Raw genomic sequence first — 10,708 nt, 5'->3', positions numbered from 1 at the left:
CCGGTCAGTGGTGAGTTCATCAATTAAAAAAGGTCGTTCCCCGCGGGCCAGCTTTAGACGTATACCGGGACCCCTGGCCGGCCTCTATATGTTCCGCACCGGTCGAGTGACAGGAACTCGCGTGGCGAATGTGAAATCTTGAGGCGAATGTTGGGGCTAGTTTCATTATCCTTCACGGGGGATTTCATGAAAATCTACAATGTTTTACGACCTTTTTTTATTACTGAATGTCATGACAAAGTTTATCAGGGCAGAACCATGGGCGTCGCCAGGATTTTTTCTAGAGGGGGGCAAAACATTTTTTTGCCAAAAAATGCTTGTATTTCTCAACACATTCTCGATTTATCAGTTTTAGAGGGGGCAGGGACATTTTGCCCCCCCCCCCAACTCATTAAATTTGCACCACTTTGTCTTCGCGCCTCTTTTTCTTTTTTTCTTTTTTTGTCTTCCTTTTTTTTTTTTTGGCTTTTCCGGGGGGGGGGGCAAGTGCCCCCCTTGCCCCCCCCCCCCCCTCGCGACGCCCATGGGCAGAACTCAAAACGGACGCGTTCGTCATGGTAATTGCATGGTCAAAACTCGGACCGCGAGCCACGTCCACGTCGTGGCCGGCAGGCGGTACGACGAGTCCATTGACTAAACCATATTGTAGGGGGCCTACATGTACATAGATCACAGGCCTACAGCAGAACTCGGTTTGAAAAAAAAAATACATCATGATTTATGATTGAGTTACCGAGCTGTTATTGAAAAAAAAAGATGGACAAATAATGTTGACATGTTTAGTCTTTGCATTGATGAGCCGCAGCGTGGTGAGTGATGCACATCACAGGCTTAGTTTATTGTACTTTTTTCCCTCCCGAATCATCATAGAAGTTATATTTGCACTCCTGGGAAAGTTTCGTCACAATTAGGTGGCTACTGGAAAATAACTGCCACAATAATAATATCGTGCTGTTCTGCATTTGTGAGGTGCCACCTGCTTACATCCATACATTCACGTGAAACAATGTTCAAAAAGTCATGCACTTGACGCATAAAACCAGAAAATAACACCAAAAAAGAATATTTATTTGAAAAAAAAAAGTGAAAGAGGTTTCTTCACATCTCGCGCTCGTTTTATTGGTTATAGTTTCTATCTATCTACGTGCACCGTGACTATTGAAACGAAACTTTAACAATTCTCAGTTGAAACACAGTCGAGGTTTGAAAACGAAATAAGGGGACTGGATATATTTTGTCACTTGAGGGCGCACTCTCCCGCTTCACGTGCTACATGTGCTATGCATGTTGTTGCATGCATGTGCACTGTATGTGAATTTTTATATCGAATGATCGATGAGTTCAAGACGAAAAAAACCTTTATTTTATTTCCCGCAATCCTACTACTGAGCAATTTGATCGCTCGTCGATCATCTGCTTTGTTCGCTACAACATGTTGAGTGTTATAACCCATCTGAACTCGTTGAAGTTCATGGCTCCGGCCGTCGTCATGATGGGCTCGGCGCCGCCATATTTCGTGTTGTTCAGTGGCTGGCGGATCGTGTCGTGTGTCCTGCCGGAGCGGTGGCACCGGGCGGTCGATGATTGTATCTGGGGGACGTATCAGCGACTGGTCGAGTTCTTCTTTGAGAGCTACACAGGCACAGAAGTACATGGACCCTTGTGAATTTTTAATAAAGCCTACTGATTTTCTTTAATTTTCTTTTCTTTATTTCGTTGGGTTCGTCATGGTCATGTTCGTGGAAAAAGGTTAGCTTGAAATTTCCAGCTTTCTAGGCTCACGATAGGGGGAGGTTTGCCAATCTCAGGACTTTAGTTGACTGGACATCGCCGCTAGGCATCATCATCTCCTCATCATGGCCCATGTCGTGAGTCTAGAAAGCTGGAAATTTCAAGTTAGAAGAAGGTAGGCCTACCTGTCATGCCTGTAGTAGCGTAGGGTGAAAAATGAGTCATCATCATCATCATCATCACTTCATCATCATCATCAAATTCATGTTTTTGCAAAGACTGACAATCATTGAATGGGTTATAACTTATAATTGGCGACTAAAAATAGAAGCACTGTTTTTGCAAATGATGGAACCATTAATGTGTGAAATATACTGAACGGAGTCTTGTGTGATTACGTTTTGAATTCAGGTAGTACTGTATGGTGATGTGAACACACTGGATCAGCCGGAGAGTGTGATTTACATGTGCAACCATCAGACGACCATGGACTGGGTAGTGGCTAACATGATAGCCATCCGTGGCGGTATGCTGGGACATATGCGCTTTATCCTGAAGGACGGACTGAAATACATGCCGCTGTATGGCTGGGTCTTTGGCCAAGTAAGTACGCAGAGGTACTATGTGTAAAAAAAGTCCTACTTTTTATCCCAAGTAACCCTGCTGTTTACCAATGGAATTAACCCAAAATTTCAGATCATGTAAACACGGCATGACACATTTGATGGAGTGAGTTTCATCAGCTTTGTGCAAGAGGGTGACATTTAAATGCCATACGAAAAAAAATACTCGATTTCAGAATCTGCCACTTTGGACTTGGCGTCCTCCAATGTCGTTACAGGAATGCAGGATCACCCCTGATGTCATTGCACACCTCCTTGATCATGTGTTGCGGATAAATGATCGAGGAGGTGTGCAATGACATCAGGGGTGATCCTGCGTTCCTTCAGAAGCTTTCGGCTGCAGCATGCGCCTTCCGCCACCGTCTCCAGCGCTGTATCGACATCGGAGGACACCAAGTCGAAAGTGGCAGATTCTGAAGATTTGTTGATATTTTTAATCGTTGATATGTCTTCTAAATATATTTTAAAGACAAAGTACACAAATCGTAGAATAAAAGTGCTTCTAAAGGCAAATCAATTGGCATCTTTCATATTCACGACTCTAAAACTTGAAACTGACCTTTTTCATGGTATTGGACCTGTCGATAAATGCAATATTTAAACAGCTATAACTTGTCAACGGAATGTCCGATTTGAAGTGCAACAAACAGTATTATAAGGAGAAAAGTGCCAGAACGCCTCACAAATGCCCTCCAAATCTGTGCTCATAATTGTGTAAATTCACATTAACGTAATACAAAAAAAATTCTAAAAGTTGCCTTAAAACTCTTTGGCCCAGTATGCTTAGAATCTATGGTTGCATTATTGCTCCCTTCTTAATGGTTATTTCTGTATTTGAATGTTTCAGCATGGTGGCGTCTATGTCAAGCGTGCCAAGAAGTTTGACGAGAAGAACGCCGCGCGATTCCACAAGAAACTAGACGTCTTACGCAAGAAAGACATTCCAGTAAGTCATATATCATGAGACTGTGGATTCTCTGTATAAGTAGAATATCACTCCAACATTTTGATATCGGGGGAAATCTTGAAAACGATTTTCCATTTTTCCAGTCGGGGAACACTCAGGGAATTGGGGAAAAAAACCACAAAATCTGGGGAAAAACAGGGAATTTGACAGTGACCCAGAAGGAAAAGTGTTTCGCCAGTTTGGTGTATGTGTGTCTGTGTTGCATATGGTGAGGAAAGGACGGCTATAAGGGAAGAAGGGAGGCCATCGCTTGTCAACAAGCTGCCCGTGAATTATCAGTATCCTAGTTGCTTTGCTGCAACCACCTCTCGACTTCCCAGCAACCTCGAATGCTCAACATTCTAATTAAACACATGAAAAAATAATTCCTTAGAGGGCGGCTAATTATTGAACTTTAACTCGTTCTTAAGCACAAAATGCACGGGAAATCCATTCTTAAGTTGCGGATTTTGGTCACGTTAATTAGCTTTTAGTGCAGGTTTCGCTCTTGTGCTCAACATTCTAATTAAAGGTGAATAATTAGCACTAATTAGGCCATCTTTAAGCATGGAATGCACGGGATTTCTCATTCTTAAGTTATTGGTCATTGATAAGTTAATCGAATACTATCTTTTCGCGTTGGAACCGTGCTTGTGCGCGATATTCTAATTAAAAGTCAATTTTGGGGGGTCTTTAGGTGGTGCCCCCTCCCAAACGCACGGGGTGCGACACTTAAGAATGACGGTTTTGAAGGTTGGACATCCCCACCTACTCGCTACCACCACCAAACCTTTTGTGCGCGATATTCTAATTAAACCTCACCGGGCTCTCGGACTATTAAAATGAAAATATTTTTCAGGGAAAATTCAAGAAATGTTGTTTTCATAAAGAGTTGGGAACCCTGAATATCTATTTTCTCAGGTATGCAACTTTTCCTCGGCTCCGCTGATTTCCTCGTTTTTTTACTTCTCATGAATGCCATTACAAATTTAAAAACACTGTACAAAGTCTTAGGTGGTTTGGAGTTTCCTCGTTTTTGTCCTTCTAAATTCCCAGTTGCATGCCTGTTTACTGTAAAGAAGGCAGTTTTTTTCAGTATGGAGGGGCCACGAGCCTGTTTGTATTTTACATCTAAAAGTCTTGTAAATATTTGTTGAACTTATTAACAAAAAGCCCCAAGGTCCTTGAAAATCCATTTCAAGTTTTGAAGGATTTTACGTGAAATACGAAGGTGCAATCAAACCACAAATTGTTTTTACTTGGTTTGTACGTGTATGCCCTTCAAAGTTGAAATTCAGAGGAAATGAAGGATTTTACAGCAGTAAAAACCGGTTCTATTAAAGCCAGAGTCCATCATTTGCAGCTTTCCAAAAAGTAACTGGTGTAATTATTGTTGAAAACCATGCTTGGTTGAAAGATAGTAAGGGGACTAAACTCCCTGTGAAATTATTCTTTCTGGCAAGCTGTCATTATGAAGAAATCAACAAATGAAGGCCTTTCCAACGGTGCTTCTTAAGAAGCACCATAGGAAATTCAAATTAGTTGTTCGTTTTGTTATTCGGCGAAGCGCGCGCAAGCATTGGCACGACGCACACACGCGCCCGGTTGCTACAATTCGTCGAATCAGTGCGCGAAATCGCGTAGCTGCAATCAACTCAGTGAGGATGTGTCTCGGACGCTGAATTCAGGCCCAATTCAAAACGTGATTCAGCAACTTTTGATTTGAAATCGAGAATGTTGTTTTTTCTCGAAATATACAGCTAAAGCTGTGCTGAAACTTCATCAGGTTAGTTGTTCAGCACCCTTCCTTAGATCTTGAGCACTTTTGTTGCTTCTAATGAACAAAATGCACTAATTACAAATGATGGACTATATCTTTAAAACAAAATTGATAAGAGAAGAAAAAAATTGATATGATAATTTGATTCTAAACATCGTCTGTTTTAATTGATTGGCGTTTTTTTGTCGTTTTGTTTTTTCAGACATGGATGGTGATATTCCCAGAGGGCACGCGCTACAATCCATACAATCTGGAACTCATCAAAGCTAGCCAAGCGTTTGCTTTCAAAAATGGTATACACAGTTCACAATTACTTCCTCTGTTCATCAGCTGGGCCCAATTTCATAGAGCTGCTTAAGCAGAAAATTTGCTTAAGCACGAAAAAACATTGCTTAGTAAAATTAGGTTGCCGACCAAAACTCCATGTGATGTACATTGCTTGTGACTGGTATTTAGCTGTTGTTTACTTAGTATAACAATCGCATGGAGTTTTGGCCGGGAACCTGATTTTATTAAGCAAGACGTTTTTGTACTTAAGCAAATTTTGTGCTTAAGCAGCTCTATAATATTGGCCCCAGCTGACCACAAGATCATTTTTTAAACAGCAGATCAAGATCAGTTAACAATTGTTGACTGCTGTGATGTGGGATACGACGTTTTGAACACCTGAGGGGCGCATAACAACCCGAGGCGAAGCCGAGGGTGCTATACGTCAATTTATATTCTCCTTAGAACAATAATTGTAAAGCGCTTTGATGCCCCGTTGCAGCGTAAACGCACTATAAAAATGCCTGCTATTGTTATTATTATTATTATTAGTGGAGAGAGACAACTGTAGTAAAGTGTCTTGCCCAAGAACACAAACACTCATGTATCATCACATTTGAGTCAGATGCTGTTACCATTGGACCATGTTCAAGGGAAAATACAACATTTGCAAACATCAAAAAATAAAACTACCAAATCATTTTGAAATACCTTGCTGGACTGTTAGTGAATGACAGTCTAAAGCATCCTGTAAAATCATGGCACCTGGTATACTGTCATTTTCAAGAAAAGTGGTATTTTTGTATCAATTTCCAACGCTGGTCGGCCGACCAGCGTTGGAAAAAAACTGGCTTTTTTTCAAATACTGGCCCCAATTGACCATCGCACTTGTTTGCAATCGATTACACACCTATGAACGGGTACAAGCCAGCTAGACTGGTTCCCTGACCTTACAATTCCCCAATGTATGTAAACTGCTCTGTTTCTTCTTATATGGAGTCAGGGAACCAGACTACAGGAAAATGATGTTTTTCTTGGTTTTTATAGCATTTTCGAACCCAAAACCTCAAAAAAGTCAGCGTAACTATATTTGCTATATATTTCCAACCCCCCAATTCCATCCATTTCTGAAAATTACAGCAAAAGCAAATGATGTATATTCCCTTTAAAGCATGTAGGATCATTTAAATTTATCCCAAAAGTAATCTACCGAATTATTATCAAAAAGCTTACTTGGATTAAAAATTGTACTGGTACTAAACACCCCGTGAAATTACTCCATCTGGTTTGCTGTCACTTAGAGGAAATCAAGAAATGTAGGTGATTTCCAACGATCAGTCCATTGACTGATTTTTGGAAATAAAGAGTGCTACAGACGCAATCGCGTTTCGTGATCAAAAGGTTGCGCATGGTTTTTCACTGTTTTCCTCAATAATGTAATATCCACTGAGTAGAGCTGAAACTTCAACAGGTTAGGTTTTGAAAATTCTTCTTGAAATTTGGAGTAAAATTTTGCATAAAAAAAGCAAACGATCCTATATGCCTTTAATGATGTTCAGGTGTCTATCACATCTTTTTTTTTATATCTGTGCAGGAAGTCCATGAATCTTACCCTTACATGAACATTTTTTTGTCACACACTAGGTCTAGCTGTAACGAATCACGTGCTGTCGCCGAAAATCAAGGCAGTCAACATGTGTGTGCAGGGATTGAGGGGACACACCAGCGCCGTGTACGATGTCACCATCGCGTACTCCAACACCGGGGAAGAATGCAGTTGGATGGAAACAGTGGAGAGAAGACCGGCACCGGGAATGCCAGGTGAGATCGATATGCTGAGGACGAGTCCGAAACCAGGCTTCACCTTAGACTCATCTCAAAGCACTGTACATAAGGAATCCCCCCCCCCCCCCTGAGTAATAATAAAGCTCATATAGCCTTCATGAGGTAAGGTGGACTGGAAACGAGGACGCTATTTAGTGTACAGGGCGGGTAAAAAAAAATTCCCTTTTAGATAATTCGTCGTCTCCCACAAAAACGGGAAATCTTACAAGTTTTTCTCTTCAGCAAGCATTCGCTCTGGGTATTGACCACATTCAGGACAAATTTCACTGATGTTCATCCATGCATGCAAAGGACGCAGGCCTTTTTTTGCGACTACCCAAAAACACTACCAATGTAAATGTTTCTTAATATTTTTAAGGGGGAATTTAACGTTATTTAATGGCGCCAACAAGAGCCTGAACAAGGGGCGCCCAGGTCTCCAAGTCATAACCCCCTTTGATTTTTCTCCACTTGGGGTACCTCAAGGACCAGCATCCTGATACCATCTTTAGTTAAAAAAAAATATGGAAGTCGGGACACCAAGAAATGTGATGAAGTGATGTGATGAAGTGGCCCTATTCTGGCCTGTATCTCCAAATGAAAATTCCCGACAAATGACTCATGTAGCTTGATTGCATCACATTTGTTGTCTTTGATTATTATTTTTTTATGAACATTCCTAGAATTTCTGCAGTCTCGATGTCCTCGTATTCATGTTCACATCCGCCGTATTCCGTTGGAGACAGTTCCGGAAGATGAGGAGTCCTGCCATCGATGGCTGCACGAACTCTTCGAGGAGAAAGACAAGTGAGTCTCGGTTCAAACTTTATGTAAAAAAAATGAGCAACCAGAGGAAACTCACAAGGTTCAATTTAATCATAATTGAGTTGATCAAAGAGCTTCACTGAATTTAAACCTGTGACCTCCACAGATGGGTTGGTTTTCATTTGTTCCCAGGAAGATTTTCATTGGTTCCAAGGGAAAGATTTATTGGTTCCAAGGGGAAGACTCATTGGTTCCAATTCAAAGATTCATTGGTTCCAATTCGTTGCTTCCCAGTTGAAGATTGTTTTGTTCCTGAATGGAGTATAAATTTGTTCTGAGTGGAGTTGTCATTGGTTCAGAGCTGGGGTTTTGTTAATCTCAAGTTGGAGATTCTTTGGTTCCCAGTAGAACTTTACTTGATTCCAAGTGTGTTTTTTGGTTCCTGGGAGGGTGATTATGAGTTCCAAGTAGGAGTTTCATTATTGTTTCTGATTACAAGATACATTGGTTCCTTGAATGCAGATTTTAAACTAAGTGCCTAATAGGGAACTCATTTGTTCCAAGTTTAAAGGGAATATACATCATTTGCTTTTGCTGTAATTTTCAGAAATGGATGGAATTGGGGGGTTGGAAATATATAGCAAATATAGTTACACTGACTTTCTTGAGGTTTTGGGTTCGAAAATGCTACAAAAACCAAGAAAAACAATCATTTTCCTGTAGTCTGGTTCCCTGACTCCATTTAAGAAGAAACCGCAGTTTACATACATTGGGGAATTGTAAGGTCAGGGAACCAGTCTAGCTGGCTTGTACCCGTTCATAGGTGTGTAATCGATTGCAAACAAGTGCGATGGTCGACTGGGGCCAGTACTTGAAAAAAAGCCAGTTTTTTCCAACGCTGGTCGGCCGATCAGCGTTGGAAATTGATACAAAAATACCACTTTTCTTGAAAATGACAGTATACCAGGTGCCATGATTTTACAGGATGCTTTACACTGTCATTCACTAACAGTCCAGCAAGGTATTTCAAAATGATTTGGTAGTTTTATTTTTTGATGTTTGCAAATGTTGTATTTTCCCTTTAAGATCCAGGAAACTTCTCAAAGTGCAGAAGAAACTTCTCTGAGTGTAGCCTCAGTAATAGTGGCTCAATTATTTTGATATCTTTCTTTTCAGTATGCTGTCAGACTTCTACTCCGACGACCCCGAGAAGCGAGGTCACCTGGAGGGCAAAGGTCATAGCACCCACCTGAGCCTGGCGTCCACCCTGCCCGCCTTGGCGTTCACCTGTGCCGTCATGGCACCGCTGGTTGGGACCAGCTACGGGCGACAGCTGTACTGGAAGATATGGCTGTTTGGGTCGTTAGCGGGAATCACATGGATGAAACTGTTTACCTGAGCAGCTGTTTTAGACTTTATCAGAAACTAATTCCACAGTTGTCTTCTTTAATATCAGTTTCAGACTGATCTAAAGCCCGGCGTACGAGTTCCCGATTTTACCAGTTTTCCGGATCACCCCATCACCAGTACTTTTTTTTTTAACTGTTGTGGTTAGCCCGCAACGGTACCTACGCAAATGCCCTGTTCCGTCCTGTAATCGGTCACATGATGATCAGTCACATGATGATCAGTCACATGATGACCAGTCACATGATGACAACCATGTGTCTTCCTTCGTTAATCCAATTAGTTAACATAAATATTGCGTCCAGTGAAATCGGATCTGGCGAAATCGGATGCAACAAAAATCAAACATGCTGTCATGTCCGTGCAACTAGGTCGTATCTCCTAACATGGGCCGTACATGAAATGCGAGTTTCAGAATTTCAAAAGGTCGTATCTCACTTAAAATAACCCGTCTGGATGTACACACAAAGTCAATGGACGTCGAGACACGACCTTGTTGCACGGAGCATTTTCGCGCGAGATACGACTTTGTTCCAGAATAGAGTCACGACCTTGTTGCACTGACAGGAGTCACGCGACGATGTTTGATTTCATCCGGTCCCCGGGTACAAGGTCAGATCAGTCCAAGTTTTCCGCGCGCACCTCTGTACGATGGCCCGATGATCCGGGAAACCGATAACAGAGTCGTGTCAAACCGAAATGTATTGAGAACGACTCAAGTGGACCCAAGTAGAATTTGGTTTCAGAAAGGCAAAGTTTTTGTACTAATTTTGCAACAGCCAGTCTTTCACAAGTCATGTAGTTTTTCCTTCATGTAATTGTGATGTGATCAAGCCAAATGAGTCGTTTGTTGACCCCGGTCAAAAAAAATTTCAGTACAGATTTGAAAAGAGCACAGTCTCAGCATTACTGCTGTGAAAACCGCATGCTGGTTCCATCTTTAGTTCAAAAATTATGGAAGTCGGGACACCAAGAGACGTGATGAAGTGGCCCTATTTTGGCCTGTATCTCCTAATGAAAATTCCCGACAAACAACTCATGTAGCTTGATCGAATCTCAATTGTTTTCAATGTTGAACTTCACATTAATTACCGAAGTAATTCTCTTCAGCATTTCTGGACTGTCTGCCTGCAATTGTTGATGCAATTGTTATACTACTGAAGGCAATGGATTCTAAGTTTGACTTAACAGTTGTTTTGAGTTATCAGAGTTTGACTTGTCGAGATTTCACTGTAGTTGGGAAATTTCGTTCTGGTTTTAAGGGAACGTCTCAAAAGTCGGAATGCTTGGAACGTTCCACCGGGGAACATTGCCTGTCGCAATTGGGAACACGCATGGTTCCCGCTGGGAACAGACCGGGAACGC

At 41.6% G+C, this 10,708-nt stretch overlaps 1 protein-coding gene across 1 annotated transcript; it reads left to right on the top strand.

The window, feature by feature from the left end:
• The first annotated feature begins 1,241 nt into the window (after positions 1-1,241).
• LOC119729066 (1-acyl-sn-glycerol-3-phosphate acyltransferase epsilon-like) lies at positions 1,242-9,858 on the top strand. Its single transcript, XM_038201568.1, has 7 exons — positions 1,242-1,648; positions 2,143-2,334; positions 3,202-3,300; positions 5,283-5,373; positions 6,992-7,168; positions 7,855-7,978; positions 9,113-9,858. The coding sequence occupies exons 1-7, from the start codon at positions 1,433-1,435 to the stop codon at positions 9,333-9,335; spliced, it is 1,122 nt and encodes a 373-aa protein (XP_038057496.1). The 5' UTR covers positions 1,242-1,432; the 3' UTR covers positions 9,336-9,858.
• The last annotated feature ends 850 nt before the right edge of the window (positions 9,859-10,708 follow it).

Source organism: Patiria miniata, unplaced genomic scaffold, assembly GCF_015706575.1.
Source record: "Patiria miniata isolate m_02_andy unplaced genomic scaffold, ASM1570657v1 HiC_scaffold_20, whole genome shotgun sequence".
NCBI classification, from domain to species: Eukaryota; Metazoa; Echinodermata; class Asteroidea; order Valvatida; family Asterinidae; genus Patiria; species Patiria miniata.
This window is presented reverse-complemented; position numbering and strand designations above follow the sequence as displayed.

What these genes read in the sequence shown, in the direction of transcription:
- LOC119729066 (XM_038201568.1), top strand. Translation starts at nt 1,433, where the DNA reads ATGTTGAGTGTTATAACCCATCTGAACTCGTTGAAGTTCATGGCTCCG. An exon ending in ATGGCTGGGTCTTTGGCCAA is followed by an intron (nt 2,335 to 3,201) that starts GTAAGTACGCAG and finishes TGAATGTTTCAG; the next exon opens with CATGGTGGCGTCTATGTCAA. An exon ending in CTCTTCGAGGAGAAAGACAA is followed by an intron (nt 7,979 to 9,112) that starts GTGAGTCTCGGT and finishes CTTTCTTTTCAG; the next exon opens with TATGCTGTCAGACTTCTACT.